The sequence below is a fragment of the Phyllostomus hastatus genome, unplaced genomic scaffold, assembly GCF_019186645.2.
Source record: "Phyllostomus hastatus isolate PE091 unplaced genomic scaffold, TTU_PhHast_1.1 phas_scaffold_21, whole genome shotgun sequence".
In the NCBI taxonomy this organism is placed as follows: Eukaryota; Metazoa; Chordata; class Mammalia; order Chiroptera; family Phyllostomidae; genus Phyllostomus; species Phyllostomus hastatus.
Genome location: NW_025334017.1, coordinates 38,910,325 through 38,938,248, shown reverse-complemented (window position 1 = coordinate 38,938,248; position 27,924 = coordinate 38,910,325). Strand labels below are relative to the sequence as shown.

The 27,924-nt window shown below is 48.2% G+C and overlaps 1 protein-coding gene across 7 annotated transcripts in view; it reads right to left on the bottom strand.

The window, feature by feature from the left end:
* The window catches only part of FER1L6 (fer-1 like family member 6), a 129,178-nt gene that overhangs the window by 63,836 nt on the left and 37,418 nt on the right, over window positions 1-27,924 (bottom strand). For all 7 annotated transcript variants that reach the window (XM_045860989.1, XM_045860987.1, XM_045860988.1 and 4 more), the window contains 11 exons: window positions 25,430-25,492; window positions 21,902-21,980; window positions 20,535-20,691; window positions 19,746-19,932; window positions 18,583-18,775; window positions 15,719-16,071; window positions 10,810-10,918; window positions 9,670-9,853; window positions 4,844-4,964; window positions 4,161-4,261; window positions 762-852 (listed from right to left, as the gene is read on the bottom strand). In XM_045860989.1, the coding sequence (XP_045716945.1) occupies window positions 762-852; window positions 4,161-4,261; window positions 4,844-4,964; window positions 9,670-9,853; window positions 10,810-10,918; window positions 15,719-16,071; window positions 18,583-18,775; window positions 19,746-19,932; window positions 20,535-20,691; window positions 21,902-21,980; window positions 25,430-25,492 (1,638 nt within the window). The remainder of the gene's footprint in view (window positions 1-761; window positions 853-4,160; window positions 4,262-4,843; window positions 4,965-9,669; window positions 9,854-10,809; window positions 10,919-15,718; window positions 16,072-18,582; window positions 18,776-19,745; window positions 19,933-20,534; window positions 20,692-21,901; window positions 21,981-25,429; window positions 25,493-27,924) is intronic.

The window sequence follows — 27,924 nt, the reverse complement described above, 5'->3', positions numbered from 1 at the left end:
CACCCACCTGGCACCATGGACGGTTATTACCATATTATTAACTGCATTCTTTATGCTGTACTTTATATCCCTGTGACTATTCTGTAACTACCAGTTTGTAACTCTTAATCCCTTCACCTCTTTCATTCACCTCCCCGCCACCCCCAAAATGTTCTCTGTATCTATGAGCCTGTTTCTGTTCTGCTTCTTCATTTATTGTGCTTTTTAGATTTCACATGTAAGTGAAATCATCTGGCATTTGTCTTTGTCTGACTTATTCCCCTTAGCACAATGCCCTCTAAGTCCATGTTGTTGCAGATGGCACGATTTCACTCTTTTTTGTGGCTGATTCATATGCCATCGCAAATGCACACCACTCCAAGAAATGCTTACAACTCTGTTCTTAATGGGAAGAAACCAAGAAGAGGAAGCATAGTTATTTGCTTTGTTGTTGTTTTTGCTCTCTCAGCTTATGAGACAGAAGGTCACGGGAAAGAGTCTACAGCCTTTGACAAAATACAAATACCAAGAAAATGAACAAGGGGAAATGCAGCAGAATAGGACACAGGGCTGGTGGGCTTCCAGCTCCTTGTCGTAAACACCCAGTAAATGTTAGCTCCTTTGCTGGTCACATTTCCTTCTCACTTACGCCTCCATGGCACACAAGTGCATAACCTTGAACACCTTATCCTCGGGTAGCCTCTGACCTATGCCTTATCCGTGAGGGTTATTTTAAAAGCACGTTTCAATTCTCTTCAAAGTATAAATAGATTTTCACATACCAGCTCCTGCCAACACAGCGTAAGCCGTTTCTTATCTAAAGTAGTTTGGTTCGGCATCTTGGGCTTTTTCTCGGCTTCAGAGATAAAGGCACTAGAAGAGAACAACAATTTTAAAACCTACTTAGGGAAAATTCATTTATATAATTCCTGAGATTTGTAAATATACTTTCTGCGACATAATGGCAAAGTCGATGAAGTCACAAAACCAAGATTTTTCATTTAAGATTAAGCAGTGATGCACGAACTCCTCTGAGCAACACAATGAGATTCTTTTCCTTATCTGGGAAAAAGTGATGCCTAGACCCCACCGGAGGAATAGATGTTTGTTTTTCCAGTTTCTTTCAGTACGTATCTGTTGTGACTGCTGCCCAAGTCCATATCAACACACACAAAATAAATCGGTTTGCCTTGACCTTACAAGTTTAACACACACCAAAGGTGCCTGAAAATTTGTTTGTAAAGCAAATATCTTAGACTCAATACTGGGATCTGTCTCCATGTTTTCTTAAAACTGTAAAAAGAACCGAATAGTCATTTTGAGGAATGGAGTTAAAAATGTGTTCAGTAGGAAAATGGTAAAAGTTATGAATGCAGTTGAAGAGACACAAATAGTTTTAAAACAGAGAAATGAAATAGTGCCCTAATCAGAGATAACTTAAATGCAATACCATTTCCATCTATTAAAAATCCATAAAGGACACAAGAGCAAAACCAAAGGGGGGTAGGATCAAGGGGGGGGGGGGGGATGGCTGGGGTGGGGGGAGTGGTGGGGGAGAATGGCGACAACTGTACTTGAACAACAATAAGAAAAGTTAAAAAAGCATGATGGTCATCCAGGCTGGTGAAGACATGGGAGGCGATCACTCTCCTCCATCCTTTGAGCAGGTACATTGTTAGGATGTTTCAGAGGCGGTTTTACAGCACCTGTCAACGTTTAAATGTCTACATAACTTAATTCAAATTTTCACCAGAATTCTACCCCTCAAAAATACCTGAACAGTTTTGTAAGTATATGTGTACAAAGCGCTGTTTACTGGGACATTGTTTACAGGAGCAAAGAAATGGCAAGAACTTCAATCTCAGGGACTAGTCAACATGCAGCGGGTTGCGCAGTGAGGGTGACGGGTACAGCCTGCTCTAGAGAGATGCCTGTGATGTATCGTTGGGCCAGAAGGCAAGCTGCTCAACAACATGCTTGCCTTGTTGTTCAGCAGCTTGAACAACAGAAAGATAACATGCGTGCTATCTTTCGTGAAGAAATAGAGTATTTTTATGGATGTGCGTGTTTGCAAGTGCTCAGGAAAAAATACAAGAGGAAAATTGAAACTCCTCTCTGGGGAGTGGGATTGGAGAAAGAATGGAGGAAACTTTTACTGGTTACAGTCCTGCACTTTTCTTTTTTTTTGTAAGATGGGCCTGTAGTGCTTCCATGATGAAAAAAAATCATTTACAAAAAAGATGAATGGGAAAGTCCAAGGTACCGCCCCGCCAGTGAGGGCCCTGCACCAGAGCCCTGCCTGTGGGCAATGGGGGTCTCATTGGAAAGTCTCTTTGGACTTCTGGTCCAGTCACATTTCCTCTTCATTTCTAAGAGGAATTAAAAGGGTTATATTTTGAGGCGAGAGTCTTGTTTTCACACGTCCATCTTCCCTAGAGGCACAAGGAATTTCGGTCCGTTCCACCCCCAAGACGGACCGGCCCGGGGAGGTGTGAGAGGCACTTCTGACTTGTCTCTCTGCCTTCCTCGTGGGGCGGGGGGGGGGGGCGGCGGGGGCAACAGCTTATTTCCTCATCCAAATCGGGGTAGATGACCACAGCACAAGTTTCTGTTCACTTGTCTTTGAGACCCAGCCTGCTGCCAGCAGGGGGCAGCCTCCTCGCCTCCATGTGGCAAACTGTCAGTCTGTCCCCAGGGACAGCCCCAAAGGCCAGCTGCCCCACCCCAAATGGGCTGTGGGGACCAGGAAGCCCGCCCTGGCCTCAGGTCCAAGCTGCTTTCTCAACCCAGGTTTGCCAGATCCAAAACTAACATGTTCGTCCCTGCCTAGCCCCTGTGGATATTTTTAAGTTGATTACAGACGTGAAAGAGGAATGATCATTGCCCCCAGTAACCCCCAGCATAGAAAAGCTATTGAGCTATTAATCTGCCCAGAAACAGTGTCTAAAAATATGAGCTCGTGAAGCTCTTTAAAGATGCTTAAAAGGAACTGCGGGTGGCATTTAGCTCACAGCAGGGGTAGCACTGACATATACACTGCTTCTGCAATGTAAAACAAGAAAGAAATTCAAATAGAAAAAAACTACATATTTATTTCTTTGCTTTCCTTTTTTTTTTTTTTTTTTTTGGAAGTAAAAATGCTTGGGTAGTTGAGATATCAGGAAAGCTAGAACGGAAAAAGCAGAACACCATAGCCGGGGAAAGCAGGGGAAAGGCCAAGTCAAGGAACACACATAAAGGATCCAAGGTCAAGGACAGCAGTGTGGCAGGGGGAGGATTGAATGTGGGAGGGAGGTAGGCAGAGCAGGGGAGAGCAATGGGGGAAAAATGGGAACAACTGTAATTGAACAACAATAAAAAAAATAAAATAAAAAACAGAACACCGGAATTTTGCTGTCCCCCATCTACTAGTTTCTGCCGTCCATCCACTGCACGATGTCGGGAGAGGCAGGCTGGAGACACCCACTGGGCAAGGACTTCAGGCCGATTTCCAACCGTCCACTACAAAGGACCGGAAGTCCTCCCTCCAACAGTCCGTGAAGAACGGAATTCTGCAAGTAACCAAGTGAGCGCCGTTGGAAGCAAATCCTTCCTAGCGGAGCCTTGAGCGAACTCAGTCAAGGCCTCAAGGGCAGTCTGTGAGAGGCTGGGGCAAGGGACCCAGCTGCGCCCACGGAAGCTGTGAGATCATAAATCCTGTGTTAAGTCACTAACTTGGAAGGTTACTTGTTACTCAGTATTTAGTGCTGACACACTATTTTTGCATCTCTGATTGTATTGTGCACCTCCTGGCAAAAAAAAAAGTCATTAATTGCTCCTTATTAATGTGTTATATGACAAATTCTATTAAATAGTATTTGATATAACGTATCCACCTCACTGTTGGTATAATTATGGAGCATCTACCAGATGCAAAGAACCATGCTGGGCACTGCTGGCGTTTTTCTTGTTTCATCAAGAGTCTCAGCAGTAAGTCCTGATCTTTTCCTTTCTTTCTCCCTTTGCTTTATGTTTCAGTTGCTAATGTTTCAGGAAGCAACCGTAATCCCTCTAGTGCGCGCTAAGTTCCCAAACAAAATAAAGATGGATGTAACCCAGCTGACTCCATGTGAAATGGACCATGTTCGGAGATAATTAACAGCCGGCTCCATACGAGCTCAGCACCCACGTGCAGCTGGTACCTGCTTTGACTGATGAAGTCGCCGAGCACCGTCTTCATCTTCTCCTCCGGCGCTTCCTCCGAAACCTTGGCCAGGGCTCTCACCTCTTCTATGCTTTCCTCCTGGAAACAGACCACGGAGGTGGAGGGAGGACTGATGGGAATGGGACCTCGTGCTGGAGATGCCGATTGTAACATCCCAGAAACAGTATTTAGCTATTTTTCGTTTATTTTAGAAACGAAGATTTCCTCTGTTTTCTCTTGCCTGAACTGGGAAACGTTACTGCAGGCTGACTCTGCACGTTTCTTTTCTTCACTGGATTTGGGTCTGATCTTGTAGAAAATTGTCCACCATGTGAGGGACTCGGGATTTTACACTAGTTGAAGCCAGGCTCCACCAGTGTTGTGAGAAAGCTGTCAACACCTGCCCTGCGGAGATCAGGAATACAGCCTACCTTAGGTCCTACGTCAGTAAGAAGCAGAGCAGGGATCTGAATTCGGACAGTCTGATTTAAAGTCCAGGCGTTTTGCAAAACGTATCCTCATTCCCCTGGGCCCATGTGGTGGAAGAGGCCTCCAAATGCAACAACCTCAATGTATTTGTATTTAAACCCAGGTCTAGACCTTCTCCTGGGTGGACACAGAAATCTCTCTACCTCCAGCTTCCCAATGTTCCAATCCATCACCTGGCAGTCAGTCACCTACCAGCAAGTCTGCCATCTTCTCCAGCATGTTGGACCAGTACAGCCTGAACGTCTGGTCCCCCCAGGAGCTGGTGAAGTAGACGCAGGGCTTCCTGGCCTCAAATGGCAAGTAGTTGTAATTCCTGTGAAAAAACATTAGGTCTGGATGTTAGTTGGCAATCAGCATTTTTCAGGCAATTCTAGCCACCCACTCATGTTTTGTATGTTCTCTGTGGGGTGGACGAAACTATCAAACTATTAATTCCACACTTAGCCTATACTTGGGGACTCATGAGCAATAAGCAAGGAATAGGTATGTGGCCACAATGGACGGTACTAACAACTACTGCCATCACACCCAGGGCAAAGCTTAGAAATCATCACCAGAGGGCAGGATTTATCAGGCGAGCCTTCTTCAAGGAAGCAGGTTTTAACTGAGAAAGGAAAGTGGGGGGGGGGGTGGCGATTAACATTTCCCTTTAATGTCTATATGCTAGGCAATGGGTAAGCATCACTTAAAATAACAGATGTATTTTGTAAGCTGAAATTTCCAGAGAAATATAGGAGGGTAATAATAGTATTAAGGAGGATTAAGGCATGTGCCTTAAACTTCAGTATTCCATGGCTTGCCTGCCATTCTTTCATCCACCCATCCATCCACCCATCCACCCATCCACCCACCCGTCCACCCATCCACCCACCCATCCATCCATCCATCTACCCATCCACCCATCCATCCATCTACCCATCTACTCATCCATCTATCCATCCACTCATCCACCCATCAATCCACCCATCCATCCCTCCATCCATCCATCCATCCATCCACCCATCTATCCATCCACCCATCCATCCATCCATCCATCCATCCACCCACCCATCTATCTATCCCTCCATCCAATATGTATCATTACCAGGCATCAGTGCTAATAATATAGGTGACTCACTTGGCTAAGAAGGGACAAGAGAGATGTCAAATTAGCTAGAAGGGGAAATGTAGAGCTACAGAGAATGTTGAAGATGACAGCTGGGTACACTTCCATGTGGGTGAGAAAAAGACAGTTAACAGGATGAGACTGAAGACAGGAGAGAGGGAACGAATTTGTAAATTCTAGTTCCCAAGGAGGAAAGGAATGAGAGTGAAGGCCGTTGGGGTAGGAGAGGTGGTAGCAAAAAGGTGAAGTTCCCTGCCTCGTGACAGCTACATGTTTAACTAGGCTTCCCCCCACGCCCCTGTAATTTTCCCACAAACGCCCAGGTCTGTGTGAAAAAATGTGGAGGAAAGGCCAAAGCAAATTTCTAGGAATGGGTGTGGTGGGACAGACAGGTGGCCGTGATAAATATAGACAGTGCTTGCAGTCACATGTTTATGGGGGTGGGGGGAGAGAGAGGGAGGGAGGGAGAGAGAGAGAGAGAGAGAGAGAGAGAGAGAGAGAGAGAGAAACAAAGGAGGAGGAGGAGGAGGAGGAGGGGGAGGCAAAGTTGTTTCATTTACATTCCAAAAAGCTAAAGAGAACTTTAGCCTGAAAGAATGCACGATTGTTTTTTTTTTTTTAGCTCTTCAACCCAGATTTCTTTTGGAGATCACACCCTGTGATCTGTTCTGCAGAAAATAAACCAGCGGGTGTCCATCAGCAGAGAAGCCAAATAAATTCTTGGCAGAAACTAAGGTTGTTATTACAGCAAGAAAACAAAAAAATAAAATGGGAGGTTAGAATCAAAATTGCTTTTGTCTCTTTTTAAAATTACTCCACTGAGAATCCTGTGACTGAGTAAATTCCCTCTCGAGTTGTACTTTGTTTCAAGGTTTCTTCGGTTTGGATTGTTTTGTGCTAATGATGTTCAAGGCCTTTGTCCCTTTGGCTCCCAGGGTCCTCCTGGCCTTACTGTGTCTGCAGGGACCAGGATGCTGTGGCTTCTCGGGTAAATTACAGTGCAGATGGAGGGCAGCAGGTGGGAGGGCACCACGTTGCCAGTTTGAGCAGCTGCCCTGACACACGACCAGCCTCGTGACTGTGGGCGAGGGTAGGCCCGGAATCCTGAGAATCAAATGATCACCCATCGTTAGGAGTCTTGTGCTCCAGCCTCATTCCTGAGCTCCAGCCCAACACGTAAATTATGTGTGAATGCATGCGCTTTGCAAAACCGGAAAGCCCCGAACACACACACAGTGGTGTTTTAAGTGCCACGTTAAACCACCCCTCACAAGGTGGTATTTTAATGGAGGCAACAGCCAAATAAATCGTGTATATGCGTATGTATAATATATAAAATACTGTATGTATGTGCATGCATGTTTGTGTGTGTGCACCTATGTAGAGGTCTATTACCAACATAGGCCCCTTTGATTCAGCTGCTGCTACCCTGGCTTGCCATTGTGTGGACAGAACCTCAATGTGGTGGCTGAGAAATACACGGAAAGCCCACAAAATACCAACATGACTTACTTTGGTCTCCTCGAGCCAGCTGGCCAGCACTAATGTGAGTGCACCCAAGGGTGCCTGGGGACCTCTCCTGTGCTCCCTGGCCCTTCCCACACTCTCCCCCGTGACGCGGTCATCAATGGTCCAGAACAGGCTGGTCCCGCGAGGCACGGGAGGTTCTCGCTGCCTGGCCCCGGTGAAAGGATGCAGGGCACTTCCGAGGAGTCTCGGAGAAGGGGGGCAGATCCCGTTACAGGATCCACCATTGACGTTCTCAGTTTTAAAAATGGACAGAGAAGCAGCTAAGGGACTGGGGGATTTGGGGGTCTTTGGGGGTGTGTAAAGGAGGATAGACACCCAACTGTGGCTACATGGGAGCCAGAAAAGGCCCCAAAGAAGAGGGCCCATGGAAAGGGGTAAGGTGGTCACTGGGAGGGGGAGTGGTCCATCCATGAGAGGGACAGGACCTCGTTAGAAAACGTGGGGTATGCTCAAAAACAAGAGAGCAACAGCTTTTCACTTACTCCTTCCTACTTCATCCCAAACACTCTCTCCAAATTCCTTAAGCCCCTTCTCACCCTTTAGGATGTCACCTTTTCTGTGACCTTCCCCAACTCGTCACCTCCTCCCAAGGCAGAGTCAGCCACCCACTCCCCCTCTGTGCTTCCAGAGTGCCCTGTGCCCACCCCGGTGAGAGCAACGCCTTGACTCATTCTGAAACAGCCAGGGGCTGCTATGAGCCGGGGATGTGTGTCAGCGCGGAGACACGCAGGGACACAGGGGTAGCGTGGGCCCCGCCCTCAGAGAGCTCCTGGTCCAACAGGGAGACAGACAGGCAGAGAGCAGGTCTTCCTGCCGTGTCCTTGGCGCTCGGCGGAGGTGAGTATAAAGTTCAAATCAGACTAGAGATTCAGGAGAGGGAACTTGACCTTCCTCTTGAAGGTCCCTGGGAGCCAGCAGTTCTGAAGGGGGACCTGTGGCCTGGCACAGGGAAGGGCAGGTTTAAAAGGACCAGAAGCAGCAGTTGGGGGGACGGCCAGGGCGGCTGGACGGCTAGAGGAGAGGTGGGGTGTGGGGAGGGGTGGCTGGAGGAGAAGGTAGAAAGGTAGATGGGGACTGAAGAACCAAGTCGTGGCCCTGACATTAGTCCCGAAAGCCACCGGCAGCCAAAGGATGGTGTCAGTGAGGGGAGCCACTGCTTCAGATAGACAGGTTGGTAAATTCTCGAACATCCAAGGCAGGTGAAAGGTTTTTAGAATGATCCAGAAGAAGGTGCCGACTGCCAGGATAAAAGACACAGCAACAGATACAAGCAATACTTAAGATCTAGAGTGTGTCAGGCTTTATCTCTGGCTGGACGTGGGCGGGGAGGGACAGCAGAACAACTGACAACCTGGCAGCTCTGAGGGCTCGGAGGGCGGCGGGGTCGCCTGTGAGCTGGGCAAGACGGGCAGAGAAGCAACGTTGCCTGTGCTGACAGTGAGCCTGGGGACGATGCATGGGACCGCGGGGGGAGGGGTCTGGGCCTGCTGCTCAGGAAGGAAGGCCGCCTGGGGAAAGAGACGGTGAGCCTGTGTCTTCCTCACCGCGGTCAGGAAGCCGTGGGCCGTGCTGGAGCGAGAGTGTGGACGGAGTAGAGCAGCAGAGAGAGGAGTGCGCCGGTGAGGCCGGTCCAGGCTGCTGGCACGCCCGTGAGAAGCATAATGTTCTCTTACGGGAACCCGTGCAGACAGGGGCGTTTTTACTCCTACCACGGGGCTCAGACACAGAGGACCTCACTGTGTGTGGCCTTCCCTTCTCACAAGTCACTCAGCTGGTGCTTGAACCCCTTCTGAAAACAGAACTCTGTCATCTTACTTCTCTCAGCACGCTGAAATTTTACATGGATTCAAGGTCAGTGAAGATACACATAGGTGTCCCCACTGTTCTCTGAAATAGTCTTTTCTGGCAGCTAGCAATTGTTTTGTGTTTTGTTTTTTTTTTTAGTTCTTCAGTTGGACTGTGGCAAAACAAAGTAAGAAATGCTGTATTTAATAATGCCAGTAAATTGAGTTTACATAACAGCAGAGAGCTCCGATGAATATAACAACTGTTAATAGGATTTGGACTCAAACACCAAATTCTGACCTTCCTACCCTACTGTGCATCATTGTTCTACCATAAAGGGAGCTACAGATCTATCTGGTCATACCGACCATCCTCGTGGCTCTGCTCCGACATGAGTTACCGATGTGTCATTTGGAGAAGTGGTCACTAGGCATTCGGTAAAGTGGTACTTACCGTGTCACCCAGATTTGTGCCTACTCCCATCACCGAAATAAAAAATAGTCATGCTTCTGGTTTCAGGGAAGCACTGAAACGAACCCTGCCAGAAACTGGTGGGACTCCCACCGGCGGAAACTGCTGCCTCTGCTGTGCTTCCTACCTGTTCCCTTCCATCACGAGGGGCTTCTCTGGGCGAGTGGTGGAGGCCATGGGGACGGCCGCCTCGGGGGCTGCGCCCCTTTCTCCTTCGTGCAGCAGCGGAAGGGCGTCTTCTTCAGCCGATTCCGCCGACTTCTTCTTGCTCCCGTGATGGGACCCTCCATCGATCAAGTTCCCAAAATTACCTGCAGAGGCAGCAGCCAGGGGGCAGGGCCAGGTGTCAGTCCGCAAGCAGCACCAGGCTGCTTGACAGAAGAGATCCAAGTTCACGTCCTCCCAGGGCCCAGCAATTAGATCTCATTATGCAGGTGGGAAGAGCTTGGTCAGACCAAAAATAAGATTGACAATGACAATGAGCCAACCATAGCATCGACATCCATGCTATGTTCTCATTTGTGGGGGGTGGGGGGAGAGTTACAAATTAACTGTATTCCATCTCCCTTTCTTTCTTCGAAGCAGAACTTCCCAAATGTGATCAAGGCCTTCTGTGATGGAATTACCTTTCTTAGAATAGGTTTGCGCATCAGCCCAGGGAGATTGCAGGGGTTATAATAACAGCTTCTACTATATGCATGCCCTTTGCCTGCACTGACTCACCGAGCCCTTGCAACAGCTCTATGAGAAGGTATCATCATTCCTGTTTCACAGATGGAGAAACTGAGACTCAGAGAAATTAAGTGAGCCTCAGATAATGGAGCCAGGGTGACTAGCCCAAATCTGTCTGAATCTAAACTATACACATATATATATATACTTTTAAAGATTTTTTAATTTATTTTTAGAGAGGGGAAGGGATGGAGAAAAAGAGGGAGAGAAACATCAGTGTGTGGTTGCCTCTCACACACCCCACACCGGGAACCTAGCCTGCAACCCAGGCATGTGCCCTGACTGGGAATCAAACCAGTGACCCTTTGATTTGCAGGCTGGCACTGAATCCACTGAGCCACACCAGCCAGGACCCTTAATAGTATATTTTCTAAAGTGTGAAAATAAATCTATCCCTTATGCAGTGACACAAGAGTGGGAACGAACTGTTGTTTTCTGAGCACTGTCATTTGCAGGTAAGGCACTCACTCACTCACTCCAGAAACGGCTGCAAGGCCCCGGTCCCATGCCAGGCACTGTGCTGGCCTGCACTCACCAATAGAAACTTCGAAGCTGATGGGTTTATCTCCAATCTTCCGGTCAATCATGGTAGCTTCAAAAAATGCTCCAAAGAGTAAAAATTCCTCATATTTTTCTGGTACAATCTATAGAAAGAGAAGACATGTGTGAGACAGGCCTGGTGTGTGTGTGTGTGTGTGTGTGTGTGTGTGTGTGTGTGTGTGTGTTGATCACCAGGGGGCCGAGGCCAACCTGGTGCAGAGTCATTTACGGGCATTTGCGTCTCCGCATCAGCCTGAAATGACACATCATTTCCTCGCGAGTCAGACGAGCAGGAGCGAGGACCTGCAAACCACACGCTCAGCATTCAGCCGTTTATCTAAAATGGTGTGGTCTCCACCTTCGGAGCTCCTACCTTGCAATGAAAAATCTCTTTTTCGACATTTATGTTTTTAATGTTTCGACTACAGTTGACATTCAATATTATTTGATATTAGCTTCAGGGGTACAGCATAGTGGTTAGAGATTTATGTAATTTACAAAGAGACCCCCCCCAATCAATCTAGCACCCACCTGGCACCGTGCACAGTTATTACAATATTACTGACTGCGTTCCCCGTGCTGCAGTTCACATCCCACAGCTGCTTGGTAACGGCCAATTTGGGCTTCCTAATCCCTTCACTTTTTTCACCCAGCCTTCCGACCCCGCTCCTCTCTGGAAACAATCCGTTTGTCCTCTGTATCTAGGAGTGTGTTTCAATTTTGCTGGTTTCTTAATTTTGTTCTTGGGATTCTACATAAAAGTGAAATCATATAGTATTTGTCTTTGTCTTTCTCTGTCTGACTTACTCTACTTATCATGATACCCTCTAGGCCCATCCATGTTGTCACACATAGTAACATTCCATTCCTTTTTGTAACAAGTCATATTCCATTGTACACACGACCCCGTCTTCTTTACCCAGTGTCTACTGATGGACATCCTTTTAACTTTAAAGGACAAGCTCGGCATATATATCTTTCTGAGATGTTGCTGTGAACCAGAGACGGGGGATCACGGGCTGGTGGGCGGGCATTCAGAAAATAGAAAACCAAACATGAGCTACTCAGAGTCACAGGCTTAAACCCTTACATTGGAGCATAGTTTCATGGATTACACAGGAGGGCCACATGCGCTATAGGTGTTCCTCTGAACAACCTTGGGAGGTTAACATTGGGACTGCTCCCATTGTACAGATAAAGAAACTGAGGACACTAAAGCTTGAGGTTGAGTCAGTAGCCTTCCCAGGTATTCTGACCAAAGACCCAGTCCTCTTTGAATTATGACATGTGTTAAATCAATGTCTTGGTGCTTGACTCAAAGTCAGACTTTGCTCCCAGAAATGACAAAAAGCCCACATTAAAGGGGGGAGGGTTAGGCACTCATACAAGTATCGGCCGGTCAAGTGCGTCCAGCGTGGGCTATGTGCACTGTGGCTGCTGCTCTGAGGGGTCCAGGCCCCAGTGGTACAACCATGTAATTTGCTTTTACATTGAAAAGGGCCCCCCTGAGTTCATCTGTTCCAACCCCCACCTTTCACCCGAATAAACTAGAGCCCAGAGAGAGCCAGGGGCTTGCCGAGATCACACAGCAAGTTGAAGACAGCCCACATTCTGAAAGACTGGGCTGTGGCAGGTGTTTACCTAAAAATAAAAAGCCAAAACGAGAGGCAACAAGTGCTTATTTGAGATCCAAAAGAACTGCAACTTTGGGAAGCCTCATTCAGGCAGAAGAAACCCAACTAGTGTTCCAATTATAGGGTGGAGGCCAAGGGTTTTGAAGACAAAGGGGAGGGAAATAATTGCATAGACAGAAGAAAGGAATTTCTATTGTTGTGAATAACCGAAGTTACTGTCTAGCTCTACATGCTGGTTACTGTGTCTAAAGGATGTCTACCCTTCCCAGTCCCTGTGATAAGGGGGTCTGCTTTCCTGTTAGCTCTGCAAACATTTGTTTGGAAGACAGAGCTGCTCTGGCCCAGCTCAAAGGTTATTTTGCCCAGTTCAAACTCTCCTAAGGTTCAGGGAAGGAATAAGATGTAGGAGGCTGTTCCCCTGACTCCATTTAAAAATGGCTCCACTCGAGCCAACCTTTCCCACAGGTCCCAAGACGGAAGCTGTCCCAAGATAACACACAACTATTTACAAATGACTCCTATTAACACGGAACAGGTTGGGACATTGGGACACAGCATCACATTCTGAGCAAAGAGGCTGAATGAGCTAGAAGCCTGTAGTCTGTGCTTCCTGGCTTTGTGGCTGGATTTATCATATTCCGTGGAAAAAAACAATAAGAGTCCTCTAAGGATTAAAGCAACTGTGGCCTCAGAGGTTAAGAGTCCCTTTCAATCAAGAACCACAAACCCTGACGCTCAGAGAGCCAGAGGGTTTCCACACCATTAGGTGAAGGTCACCCCTTCCTTCCCACAGGAGCCTCCTGTGTTCTCGCAGCAGCAGGAAACGTCTCTGCGGACCAGAAGACACCGGACAGGGTGGGGGCCCGGTGCGGGCCCTTAGTCACAGAGCACACACCCCTCCCACCTGCGGCCACTGCATCCGCAGCTGTAAACCGGCCACTTATCTCGCCTGCCACAGGCCAGGTGTACTCTCTGGGAGAGGGGTACAAATTACTCAGAGACCTGGAGGGAATGTAGGCTCCGTGGCCCAGAAGGGCGACAGCAGGCTCCATAGCCGGACAAACCCTCTTTAAATACCAACTCTGCTGCTTCCCAGCTGGTGGACTTTGGGCAGTGTCAGAGTGCCATCTTGGAAGGTGAGCAGCTCCAGCCCAGCCTCCCACTGGCTGCAGCCTCTACCAACATTTTTTTTAGAGATTTTATTTATTTACTTTTAGAAAGAAGGGAAGGGAGAAAGATCAACGTGAGAGAGAAACATCAATTGGCTGCCTCTCACATGCCCCCTACTGGGGACCTGGGAATTGAACCATTGACCTTTTGGTTCACGGGCCAGCACTCAACCCACTGAGCCACAGTAGCCAGGGCCTTACCAACATTTTGATTGAAACCTCATAGAGATTCTGAGCCAGAACCACCAAGCTAAGTCATTCCCAAATTCCTCACCACAAGGAAAATCAATGTGTGTTGTTATAAACTGCTAAATACTGGGGTAATTTGCAAAAACACTGACCACAGACATGAATCCAAGATGAGGAGAGGGGGAAGGAGGGAGAAGGGTTTGAATGATGCCTGAGTTTCCCCCTTCCCCTATCACCTTCTACACAGTGGCAGACATGGCCCACCTGGGGCCCTGAAGAACAATGCACACCCTACTCTACATGAACTCCCAGCCACTCTTGCTTTCTGCTGGAATTTGCTTTTTCAGATGACCTCAGCAAAAAGTCTTGGGGATGCGGACTTGGGTTAAAGAAGTCTTTGACTAGCCCCTTTCTACTTGGCAATCCCTGTTCAGAGAAGGACGGCCAGTCCTGACAGCAGAAGGGATTGACACAAGGTCATGTACAGGGGATATTCGCTTGGGGGGCTACTCAACTGCCCACAATTTCTGGCCAAGTCCAAAAAGTCACATTTCCAAAGTTGACACACTCTCTGAAGAAATACACGTACATAAACACAATCCCATCAAGGCACTGTCAGTTTTAACAACAAACTGACAGTTCATATTTCCAGAGAATATCTCCCAACATGTCATCTCAGAGGGGAGAGCTGGGGAGGTGGGCAAAGCACCCAAACTAGGTCACAAACAAGGGGGTGGAGAGCTCTGAACAGCTGCCCCCTGGTGGCGGGAGCAAACCATAGCAACATCGGTAACAACAGCGAATGTGTTTGTTGTCTGTGTACATCTGTGTGCTAAGAACCCCGCTGACTGTTTTACAGGCGCTCCCTCACTTACCCCCAGGAGATGCCTATCACAGAGGGACTGCTACTACCCCATTTTGTTGATGAGTAAACCGAAACACAAGGAGGTGTTATTACTTTCCGAGCCATGAATAAAAGCAGCCCCCAAGATTTTTCAGCCATGTGCTCCAACCTCTCCCCCAGAGTTTCTTAAGATTTATGAGATCCCAGCAGGCAAAATAAGTGGGCCCTCCGAGGCTAAGGGGACCCACGCTACAACCCATCAGTCTGCCTAGTCTCTCCTAGGAATGGGCAGCTCTGGGAGGCCAGCCATCCCCTCCCTCCCCCACCTGAACAGACTACCTGGTTGACCTGAGATACACGCTCGCAGAGGCAGAATCCCCCAGGCCGAGAACTGGCACCCACCCACCCCTCCTGCCAACAAAACATGAAGTTCTCCCATTTGCTTAAAGTACGAAGGGCTGTTGCGAAACTGAACAGTTGAGAGGTTATTCACAGCCTGTGCTCCCCTGGGAGCCCAGATCCCTTCCCCATAACGGAGCCAGGCTGGAAAATGCTAATGGGCTTGCCGCTGAGTAACAAGCAGAGACGAGCATTCCCTTGAGTTGATCTCCCCGCGGGCTTGGGGCAGAGGAACAGGTGTCTCAGTCACCCGTGTCCCAGCTTGTCGCCCACTCTCGCTCCTTCTCATCCCTCCTCCCACATCGCCTCGCATCCAGAGCACAATAACAAAGCTAAAACAACACTGGGCCGCAGATACAGTTCAGCCGATCACCCCACCGCCCACTCTCACCAGCTCCTCCAGAGAACTTCTGTTTCTCCATTACTTTGGTTTCTATGGGGATTGTGTCTGGGTGGGGGGGGAGACACTGAAGAGATTTATCATGGGCAGATGGCTGTGATGTGTGCGGGAAGAGGCAGAGGATCTGTCCCCAGGAAAAGTGGGGCTGAGCCAGCCCACATTTGCAGGGGGAGAGAGACCCCCGCAGGCCTCTGGGAACCCGCAGCAGGTGCCGCTCTGCCTTGGGCTCCCCCCGCAGGTGCGTGGGGTGAAGCCGGGCCCCGACTTACCTCTGGGGGTACGTCAAAAGGTTCTACTTCAACATCAGTTGAGTTGGTTTTGTCTGAAGCCTGCTGGGGTTTGGCATCGTCAGTTCTGTCGCCCTTGTCCTTACTGGAGCCTTTGGAAGATTTTGAGTCTTTGTCTTTCGAAGACAGCTTGAGGTCCTTGAGTGCCTTGGAAAATTTAGACTCCTGTGCCCCTCCTGAGAGGATTTCCACAGCGATTTCCACCAAAATTCGGCCCCGGAATGACACGCCTTCTCCAAAGCCTTCATTCAGCTCCTGGTAGTCGTCCATCAGGCTGTGGTTCCTGGGTGAGCCGTACAGGTTAATCCAGGCGGGCCCGAAGGTAGGCAGGAAGCCTAGAGAGATCCCAGATTTTAGTTGCCTGCTTATGCTCGCAAACAGATTATGTCTTGCTTTATGAGAGCTGTACACATTCACTTAGAAATGTATAATATGGCCCTGACTGGCGTAGCTCAGTGGATTGAGCGCAGGCTGCGAACCAAAGCATCGCAGGTTCAATTCCCAGTCAGGGTACATGCTTGGGTTGCAGGCCACGCCCCCCAGCAACTGCACATTGATGTTTCTCTCTCTCTCCTTCCCCCTCCCTTCCCTTTCCAAAAATAAATAAATAAAATCTTTTTTTTTTTAAAGGAGAACATTTCTACAAAAAAAGAAATGTAGAATATACAGATGAGATGAGAAAATATTGACAGGTTATTTGTATCACCATAGACAACCCTAAGTACCATTTTGCTACATTTCTCTCTAGTCTCTCTTCCATGAAAATGTTTATCCTTGCTCACAGTTGAAATACTATTACGAATGTTGCTATGCATCCTTGTCTGTTCCTTCCTTCATCAGATGTTTACTGACTCCTGACATGCACAGGCCCCGTGCTAGGCTCTAAACACAGAGCTCAGTGGAGAACAAAGCAGATGCAAACATTAAACAAATATTGACATTACAGGCACTATGAAGGAGATATCCCCAGTGCTGCAGGAATAAAGAACAGACTGACATAGCCTGGAGAGGAGCGAGGCAGAGAGAGAAAGGGGAGAAGAGAGGGATTTCTAGGCAGAGAGAGCAGCACGTGCCTCTGGAAAGGAGCTTGGGGACAGAACATGCTGGAAGAGGAGGCACAGGGGCCGGCTGTGAGAGACGGTTTGGAGAAATGACTGGGTCTGGCGGCCTTGATGAGGTCCTTATGCTGGAAGTCATGGGCGTGTTTTAGAGGGTCTTAAGTAAAGATAAAACACAGTCAGATGTGTGTTTTAAGATCGGTCTGGCTGCTGCGTGAGTGGGTATGAGAATGGATGTGGGCAAACTGGCTTGGGGACCGCATCGTCACCAAAACTGAAGACGTCGATGGCTCCTAGGGTGACGGCGGTGGACACTGAGAGAAGGAGATGTTCTATGATCCACTGTAAACATAAAACTGAAAAGACCTCAAGATTGTAATTTACTATTAGCATAACTAGTTTCCTTTCTTAATACATAGCGTCTGGGAAAATACACAGCATCTATGCAAACATGTCCTTGGCAACAGAACGTTCCGTTTTGCCAGACAGGTTTGATAACCTCCCTGCGCCTCCATTTCCCCACCTGTGACATGAAGATGCTAATGGCACTTAGCTCACCTGTCAGGATTAAAGGGGGTCATATCTATTAAGTGCTTCATGCAGGCCCTCAGGAAGAGCTGAAGAATATTAACCATTATTCTTAGTAAACATACATAGCATAATTTGCTTCACAAGTCCCCCATCGTTGACAAGTAAATATTTCCATTTATTATCAATAATTTTGTACCTAAATGTTTCCTCGCCCTGCCCCCACAGCCCCAGGGTCTAGAGTACATCCTTCTGTTGGGTCCATTGTAAGAAGCAGAGGTATTGTGTTAAAAAGAGCAGAAGGATTTTATGGCCCCTAGTGTCACTTTTTAAACACTGTTACACATCTCCCTGAACACCATCAAGATGTTCCTGGAAAGCTGTGTGTGGGTCACACACGTTCACGTCCAGTTGAGAAATCCTGTAGACAGGTGCAGAGTGCTCCCTGCACTAAGCAATCCTGTGCAAACCCTCCCGCAGTGTGAACAGTTAAGCAACAGATATTTATGAAGGCCTTCCAACGGTGCCGCTCTGTGAGGGGCACGGGAATGCAACCTTGACCTCTGCTTAAGCCAAGCCTTCAGTACGTATGGGTATGTGTACACACACACGTACAAATGTATGCATCAGTTAGCTCAAATTTGTCGTGCAGAGAAAGACTGCTTTGGATTTAAAGGAAGGGGGCGGTTGTTGGGACATTCAGAGAGTCATCACCTACTGATTTTGGTTTTGTGAAGAAAGAGCTTTATCCTGGGTAGAAGCTCTTTAGCTGGCTGGCTCGGTGGGTGAGCTGGGACTGTATTCCCTCCTGGGCCCTCTGAGTGCTCTGTAAGCAGTGCCTCCCTGCACTACTCATGCCTCCTGCTCCCATGAGTCAGTTGGGGGCACCACTTAAACATGTAAAAACCTTTTTAGCTTATGAGCCATGCAAAAATATGTGGCAGGCCACATGTGGCCCGTGGTCCACAGTTTGCCCACCTCCGATCCACTCCAAACACTTAAATCTAAGGCCCAGAAAGAGGGAGTGACGGCCTCAAGGACACACAGGTACGCTCTTGGAAGACCTGGGATGGGGACCCAGCCTCCTGGCTCCCAGAGTCTGGGTCCACCCGCTGCCCCGAACCGACCCAAGCCAAAGGCCACACAGAACACGGGAGGGGCCTAACACAGCGCCTGCCCCAAGCCTCCTGTTTTAAGGATGCGGGCTCCAAACTGATCATCCTGAGGCCTTATGTCCAAGTGAGACAGGTGAGGCTTCACCTTTATCGCCGTCCTGTTCATTGGAGATTTTCTTCAGGTCTATGAAATGGGTTGCCAGTGCTACGTCGTTCATGCTGCCTTCATCCCACACCTGGATTTTCACCCTCCGACACAAGGGAGGGAACATCTCCTTGAAGACCACCTGCTCGTGCCACACGGGATCGGCGCAGTTCTTCTGCACCGTGGTTCGCCCCTGGAAACAAAGCCGGGAGGATGAGGAATGAATCAGGCCCTTGACTGACCCAAGAAACCCCGTCAAATCCACTGGGAATATGGAGCGAGTTGTTAAAGACAATGAACCTTCTTCCACCCGACACCCATGAGAATCAGGCACACACAGCCAACATTACTGAAGTCCTACTCTGCGCCAGACACCACGCCAGGCATCGGGGGCTGGGTGAGTAGGTCTCAGGTTCTGCCCTCCGGAAGTTCTCATCATCACACTGGGACGGGGGTATGAAACTCACACCTGGGCTCTGAACAGGAGTTGTACCATGCCCCTCCAGGAATGCAGCAGATGAGAGTTAGACCCTGACTCTAGTTCATTGTTTTACAAAAGTAAACCACAGTGGTTTACAAACCACTTCCCCAGTCTGGGCCTCAGTTTCCTCATCACGAAATGGAGGTGATGTCCAACATGACCGCCAAGGCAGTCCCAGTCAAAAATACTCCAGGGTTCACCCCGCCGAGTGGAGGGGCCAGGGTACACATATGTTTAAGGGCAGAGACAATACATGTGTCAGCTGAAGCTTCAAAGTCCAGCTGCCCAGGACGGAGCCTCAGCCCTGTGCCCAGGCCCTGGCACTGTCAATGTCAAGGGAACAGGGATGCCCAGGCTCACCAGGACAAGAACTCTCTGGGCAGGCAGTGGAGCAGCCTGGGAGGAGGGGGTGGTAACTCTGCAGGGCTGGGGACTGGGTAAGGGCCTGGGTCCTAAACCATGGTCCCCCACCATTCCTCTCTGTGATCTCCAGGGCACAGTGAGTGAGTAACCCATCCCTTCTTTCTTGCCACGTGACTCCGTGCCTCTTTGTGGCTAGCTCTGTTTCTCAAGGCGCTTCCTAAGTGTGTTCTTCACTTAATTTCCTTTGACTAGAAATGTCCTGGGCTGAGGGCAGGGTTCTGGCCCAGGCCAATCACTGTTAGTGACAACAGTTCCTCACCATCTGCCCAGCAAAGGAGACCTCCACGAAGGGATCCACGAGGTCCTTACTGTCACCCACAAACGCTTTGGTGACGTTCGCCATGATGCTGGAGTTCATTTTGGGCAGCCCTTCTGCTCTGTACAGCCTCACGTAGAATCTGGCCCAGGGCCTCTCTGACGGGAACCCTTGAGGGATCAAAAGGTTCCTTCGAGGGGCACGACAACAAACAAACAAAAATTAAAAGGCGCTCTCACTCGAAAGAATAGAGAGAAAAGCTGGAATCCGTTTGGAAGCATAAAGAAGGCCCCTGACACACCATCAAGATCTGAAACGATTAGGATCTGTTGCTAAGATGAGTTTTCTCCCTACTTTAATGACAGCAAAGGGTGTGATTAGAGCGAACACAAACTCATTTGCGTCCCACAGTAATACAATAAACACTGCCCCCCACATTGCACCTTAGAGGAGGTTCATTGTCTTCCCATTTTACAAACCAGTGCTCGGAATTATAACTCCTTCAAAGGAAAATCAGCTAAATTCAAATAAGCCAGGCAAGCTCAGCCATGGCGTGTCGTTATAGGTTGTTACAGGAAGACAGGATTTTCTTGTCGTAGAATCTGATTGCCCGACGGATAGTTACGCCTTGGGTAAGACACAGCGCGGTGACTCCGACAGAGCAGAGCCCCAGGCGGACAAGCCGTGCGCTTGGCTGTTCTCACGCGCCCGTAGGGAGAGAGGGGGAGGAAAGGAGATGTGGAAGTAGGGATGTATCAGTTCCACGCAGAGTCCTGGAGGCATCGGTCTCACTTTTCTATTTGCTCCTCAGCATCGGGGGTCTTTGGGTTGGTCTTTAAGACGTCGCCCTTCCCAATCACGCTGATGTCACACTTCAGGTACCCCTTCGTGCCAGTCCTGATGTCACCGGGGTCTGTGAGCAGGGCCCACTTGTCGCAGAACTGATGACCTGCAAAAGCGTCCTGACAGCTCAGATGCCCTGTGCGGCTGGACCCAATAGCTCCACCCGGTGCTCCCCCTCCCACACCCAGGGTCCCCCACACTCCACTGAGGGGGTAGCTCATCTGAGCTACTTTCAAGTCTCACAGTGCCCCCCCCGTCCCCCTTTCCCTCCTGTCCTTTACTTCCCATCCTGTTCCCCATCATTTTCTGCAACCATCCTCCAGCCCGGTGGAAATTCCCTAGCCAGGATTCTAGTTTTGATGGGATAGGATGACATTAGTGGAGCATAGACGTCACATATTATTTCACAGGTTATACGTGTGGCTCATGGATTTTCTTGTTTTTTGTTTTGGCTTACACTGTGTGTCCAAACATGAAATCTCATACAAAAATCTATGCTTCTGGCTTATCCACAAAAAGAAATTGTTAGAGCAGGCAATACAGACAGCAGATGCTAGAGGAGCTGAGTACATGCCAATCCCAATCTAATCAGTAGAGCTTCTTCAAACTCACATGACCTGAACCCTCGGTCACGTGACTTTAAATCACAGTTGAAAAGAAGAGGACTTTCATGAGAATATCTATGTTTGTTGTTGGCTTTATTACTCATTAGACCTTGACCTTGGACAAATCACCTAACTTCTCTGAGTTTCATTTCTTATAAATCAGGGATAATAACAATTATTCTAGCAGATCCTTCTATGGCGCACAATATCCACAGTCATTATTCTCCTCTGGGTCCTACACTAAGCACTTTACATGTATTTACTAACTTAATCCCCCGCAAAACCCGATGAGCAAAATACTGTTTTATCCCCATCTTTGAAGATGGGGAAACGGAGGCACAGAGAAGTGAAGTCACTTGCCCAAGGTTGCACAGCTAGGCAAGCGCAGAGTAGAATTTGAACCTTGACAGTCTGGCTCCAGAGTCCATATTCTTAGCTTCCATACTTTCCTGTCTTTACTGCTGATGTCTCATAGCACTAAACTAGATGGAATTTGTGATAATAAAAACAAAACTGCTCAGAAGTATGGACATATAAGATAATTTTACCATTGGCTCCTAAACTGAGAAAAAGAGCCGTGTCTTTAGTCAACTTCCTGTGACCAGTGCTCCGTGTCGCGGAACGGATGGCTGAGCGGGTGAGCAGCCCACCAGGCTGACCTCCGGGCGGGGCCAGCGGGAGAAGCTCGAGAGATTCTGGGAGCTTTCTTACCAGGCTGGTTGTACACGGTGCCCAGGTCCACCTTGAAGGAGCCGATCAGTATGCTTCCTATCAGCTTGTGGTGCAGAACCTGTGGCGAGACGGAGCGGGGAGTCCAGCGGAACTAGGTTTCTCTTTGAGGACAAGCTCGCAAAATGGGTTTCTGACCCTTCAAAGCGCACGCTAGGTCTTGAGCCTTGTCCGGCCTTTCCTCTCCTCCGAGCACAGTGATATTTGGTCACCAAAACTCAGGGCTGTAAAGGGCGTCCAGGAGTGCCCCTTTCTCCTAGCGGGCTTTCAGCTAATCCTCTATGGAAGGGCACCTAACCAATCCCACTGCCTAAAAGGCATTTCAACAAACAAAAGTTCATTTAACAAAAATGCAGGCAACTCCTAAACACCCATCTTCACCTGTTGAAACTCTACTCATCCTTCAATGCCTAGAGCGAATGTTGCCACCTCCAAGCAGCCCTCCCTGATCCCCCATAGCTAAAAGTATTCTCTTTCTCCCCTAAACTCCCATAGTATTTTACTCACAACTTTCTCAGACAATGAATTCATCACATATTGCTTTGAGAAGTTTTGGACATGTATAAGAGTCAGACAAGGGAGATGGTCATCCTCAATATTTTGTTTAATCAGAAGACAGCAGAGTGCCTGGCTGGTTATAGCACTACAATTTGACGCTAATGCTGTAAGAAGAGCTAAGTTCTAAAGGAAAGTGTCAGAGCTGGCCCTGGATTCAGAAACAACATCGTGTGAGACACTGCTAAAGAGTCAGGAGGGGTTTAACCTTTAACCCAGAAAAAAGAAAAGTGGGGATGTGGAGGAAGGGCAACGGTAACCTAAATGTCGTTAGCTCTTGGGAATACTTCCATCTGGAAGAGGGGGCGGGTTTCCAGTGTGGCCCCTGAGCAACAGGAAGAGAGAGTTCAGCTCACCGTAAGGACGATTGTTATCACAGAACTTCCCAGCAGTGGAATGGGTTTTCCGAGAAGTAGTGACCACCCTATCACTGGATGTAATCAAGTACAGCCCGAGAACCTCCTGTGATGGAGGTTGTGGATGAGAATTCCTGCACTGACTGGAAGTTAGACGAGGTGATCTCTAAATTCTCTCCTAGTCATAAAATCCTACGAATCCCTTGAATCAAGGACAGCTTCCTACTCTCTTCTGCCCACCACACGAACTTGTTTCTAATAGGTATCTGATAATCTTTGAGTGAACTAATGAATGATTGACCAGTCGAATGGTGAATGAATGGGAGACTGTTGTAGCTTCTACACAGCTCCTTTGGTAGAGGCGAGAAGAAACAACTTCAATTGCCTTCAAGAATGAAGACGTACAGCCCTTCCCAGCTCCCTTCCCACTCTTTCTCCTTTGCCCAAACTTTGCAAGGGCGTCAGAGAATCGAGGGGAAGCTGGGGCAGCTGGCCCGAGCCGAGAAGCTATTCAAGGCCACACTCACCAAGCTCAGTCCTGCCCCTCCAGAGCTATAGTCGCTAATGTGGCTTCCCAAAGGCCCCAGCAAGAACACAGGGCTGACTCAAGCTATTCTCAGGTCAAAGGCATCTGGGTCCCAGTGGACACGATGGGACGCAACAGCCCCAAACAGATCTTTAAATAACACAGGAGGCCTCCTCAGATTGTCCACCTGGGGTGAGCGCCAAGCAACTGGGGCGGGCAAGCATGAGGTGAGCAGAACCCTGGGGCACCTGACACACAGAGTGTGGGAGACCCCGCGTGCCTGGGACCACCGCGGAGGGAAGGTGGTCTTCGGCACCAGCAGGGTCTGCTACAGCGGTCTGTCCCAATGGAACCTGCTTAGGGCACTCCCCCCTTCTTCTCCCATGTTGAATTTATTCTGGGCACGCTGACTTACAGTTCCTGAACGAGCAGAAAGTTCGTATTAAATGCTCCCCCCTTAAGGGAAGTTTTCCCTTTAGTATCTTTGGTCTCTGTCCCAAGGGGTCATTTATGGAAACCAAAGATCCTCTTCTTCTAAGTTAGAAGACCACAGATGGACACTACCAGCTTTGATCCTCTGTCTAAAAACCCAATTGTCCCACAGGGAGGCATGACCCTTGTCGATGACACAGAATAAAAGCCTAGCAACTAACTGTTTATCTTGAAGCGCGAGAGTCCCTTGGGAGCCTGCTACAAAGCCAGCCTCACAAACAAGTTGTTGCCTGAGCTGTGCAATGTAACAAAGTCCTGGGCAATGTCCCAGGTCCCAAAATATCTTCTGCACCACTTGTCATCGTGCCTGAAATTTAAACATGAAGAACGTTTGGCTCTTGATGACTTTTCATTCTTCAAGAGTCACATTCTTCAAGTGGCCTTGGGAAAGATAATGTCATAATTTCCAGTACTGCCTAAGCCTCATACAAGACTGGTATATAACGTGTTATATGTAAATATACATATATGCACATAGGTAACATAATATTAAAATATAGATGAGTGAACAATAAAGATAGGCAAGGAAGTCTAAGTTTTACCATCTTCGCAATTCTCATTAGATTTGGTGTCACTGTTAGAAAAACATTCCCTCATTCTCCACACGTCTTACGTTGGTGTGTAAAGTAGGAATACTGTTCTTTGAGGACCATCTGGAAGAGAGCCTGTAACCAGCAACCCCCAGCCCACCCCTTTCCAGGTGTGAACATCCTCACTACCCTCTCCGTGAGAGAACCTGCGATTTCTCAAACCGGTGAGGCAGATGCTGTCTGTCGCCCACTGACCTCTGCCCCTTACGCTGGTGTGAGGTTGGCAGTGATTCTGCTCTCATTCTCTCCTGTGGGCTAGTACAGCTCCAGCGTGGGCATTTGCCCTTCCCATTGCTGTCCTCCAGGTGTTGGGGCAACCTGGAGAAATCACCCGATTGGACCAGAAAGTTCTCTCTGTCTCTACTCTTCAGACGTGATCTGCAGAGGTAGGAATTCACCTGCCAGGGCTGAGGCAGGGTCTATGCAGCCAACTCAGTGCCCCCATGGGTAGGTCTGGAGGTCTACACTCAAAGGCAACTACTATTAAGAAGCCAGATGTAACCACTTGCTCAAAATTATACACATCTTCTGATCCTCTGATATATTTGGTTCCTTCCGAATTCTTTCTTTCCATTTCTCTATGTATTACTAACTAGGAGGGGAATTATCACTAATGTAGATATCAATCTAAGAGAGAAACATTAACATTTGCTTCATTAGAAAGACAGAAGCCAACTGGAAAAGGCAATCCATTGTCATTTGAAGCATATTTTTCACATTCCCACATTAGTAAGCTGCACAATTCAATTTGTGAGGGCCCGATAGTGGGTTACATCTTGCTTCCAACAAGTATAGATTTTCTTGAAAAGGTTGTCCTTCCCAAACTCCTCTGTTCTGGTTACTTCAAGTTCTGTACTCTCGGTTTCAGACTCACCAGCTCAGACTCACCCTCCTGAATCTACTCTCCCCTAAGCAAGCTGAGCTGCCCTAGAAGGTTCCCGATGCCTGGAATCCCTCCCCCCCTCCACCCCCCAACCAATGATATACTTACTGAGATTTTGATGATCTTGTCAAAAAGATGCACTTGGGGCCCAATGAAGTCGAAGACAAAGTACTATAAAACATAAAGTTCATTCTGACCATACATCCCAGCCTTGCATTTCAGAACCCTGTTCCTGGAGTAGATTTCAATCTGGATTGATCTAACCAGCTGCCATGTGGTCCTCAATGGCATGAATTTATATCACCAATTGATGGGCCATCCCCTATGGAAAGTCATTTAACTTGTTTTCCATTTTTTTCCAAATAAAAAAAAAATAAAGAACGCCACCGCCTGCACCTTCCCACAGGACATACGTGAGTTTTCCTCTAAAAAGGACATGAGAAGTGGGGTTGCTGGGCCCTGCTGGGCCTGCATGTAAGCATTTAGTAGGCAGCGTGAAGCTTCTTTCCCAGGGAGCTGAGCCACTTTGCATTCCCAATGGCAGCGCAGAAAAACAGCCGCTTCTGCACACCCTTGCCAGGCCTCGGTATTCTCAAATCTTTTATTTACTGACCTATATAGAATGATGGGTGAAAAGAGCATCTCGGTGTGGAATATACCATATTTTGCTGTGGATAATATGCACCCGTGTTTAGGTGCTGCCCACGTATAATGCTCATCCTTATTCTTCCCTCAAAACTGTGGGCAAAGAAGTGTGCATTATACACGGCAAAATGCAGTAGCTGGTAACATTGTAATAACTGTCTGGGGTCAGGTGGGTGCCAGAGCTATTGAGGGGATCGCTTTGTAGATTGTATAAATGCTAACCACCACAGTGCACACATGAAACTAATATGAAATAAGACTGAATGTCAGCTGTGATTGAAAAATAAAAATAAAGATAAAAATAAAAATAATTTTTTTAAAGAAAGAGAGAGACAGGCCTAGAGACATAAAACTAGTTACTGCTGGGCCTGGGACCAAAGCTGGGTTCCCCTGGGACTGCCCCACCAGGGGCTCAGTGACTAGATATTCCATGATCCGAACTTTATCTCCCCTGGGACTGCCCCACCAGGGGCTCAGTGACTAGATATTCCATGATCCGAACTTTACTGAGCACCTTGTACGTGTGAGAGCGTATGACATTCAGGTGCAGAAAACTGGAGAAGTTTTCTCTTTATTTAAGGGCTTTTTGTTTTGAGAACTGATGGGTGTTGGGAGAGGTGGAATTACGAAGTTATTTCTTCCTTCCTTCCTTCCATTTCATTTCATTTCATTTCATTTCATTTCATTTCATTTCAGCTGCAGGATGGAGGACCCAAGGACGCCGGCGATGGGCACGGCAGCACTAGGCAAGCGAGAAGGGACCGCTGACACGCTGACGGCCTGTTTTTGGTACCAGAAAAGCATCCAGGCAACATCAGGGCAAAACAGAAAAACCGAAATGTGAAAACTGAGCGATGCCATCCCGCGGGACAGTAAGACCTTCCAACGGCCATCCTCGGGCGCCAACGAAAGGCTGCAGCGTAGCCGTTGTCCTCTCTTCAAAAACAGAAAAACGCCTGACATTTTAGGACGTCTTTTGTATACACATGCTCAAAACTTTTTAAAGTTGTGTGCCAGAGTTTCTTTTATGTGCAAAATTCACTTACATGAAATTCTTCACTCCCTGAAATACGAGGAGTTGCGGGTTCCTTTGGACCAATAAATTAGTTCCAAAGGTGACTGCCGTCTGCCGAGTTCCCCGTTCCAGACTTAACTGCCGCACACAGGGGCCCGAGACCTCGGAGCCCGCACTCATTCCTCTAGCTGGGAAACACTCCCCAGGCCCGACTAACCAGCTCCTTCAACATCTAGTGCACTTGGGGCTCAAAAATCGGGGTCAAGAAGCTGTAACAAAGGTTTTTACTTCCACTTCTTCATTTTTATCTGATTTCCAACCGATTACACGTGGGCCAGAGCTGCTGTTCTTTAGACCCAGGACTTGTATGCATAAGGCAAATACGAATGATAATGAATGACAAATCCGTAGAGCTTTGCATTAAATCGTTTTCATGCACGTTAGCTCACATCACATCTGTGCCAAAGCTGTTACAGGGGTGGCGAGGGGACCAGGAAGGCGACAGCTGCCTCTCTAACTCCTGGTAAATGCTCAGAGGCAGGGGGGCGCAGAGAAACGGAGTTAACAGCTCTAACGGGATTTTCCCAAATCCCGCTGTCTACGGAGTTCATTAGCCATGCTCTCTCTGCCTTCCTCTTCAACTTCCACTCCCATCAGGAAAGTAATTTGGAGCATTTTTTGATAATTCACGGTGTCTAAGGGAGAACAAGCACTCTTGAACACGATGAGAGGGTAACTTGTTACCTCTTTGGAGGGCAATTTGGAGATGTCAAGATTTCACACGCACGTACTCTTTGTCCCAGTTACGCCATATAAATATTATTGCAAGTAGTAGCCAAAGACGGAAACAAATTTAATATCCATCAATGAGAAGTTGACTGGCTTCGTAAATTACAGCACATGGATGCAGTGGGGAACTCAACAGCAAACAGCAGAAAATGAG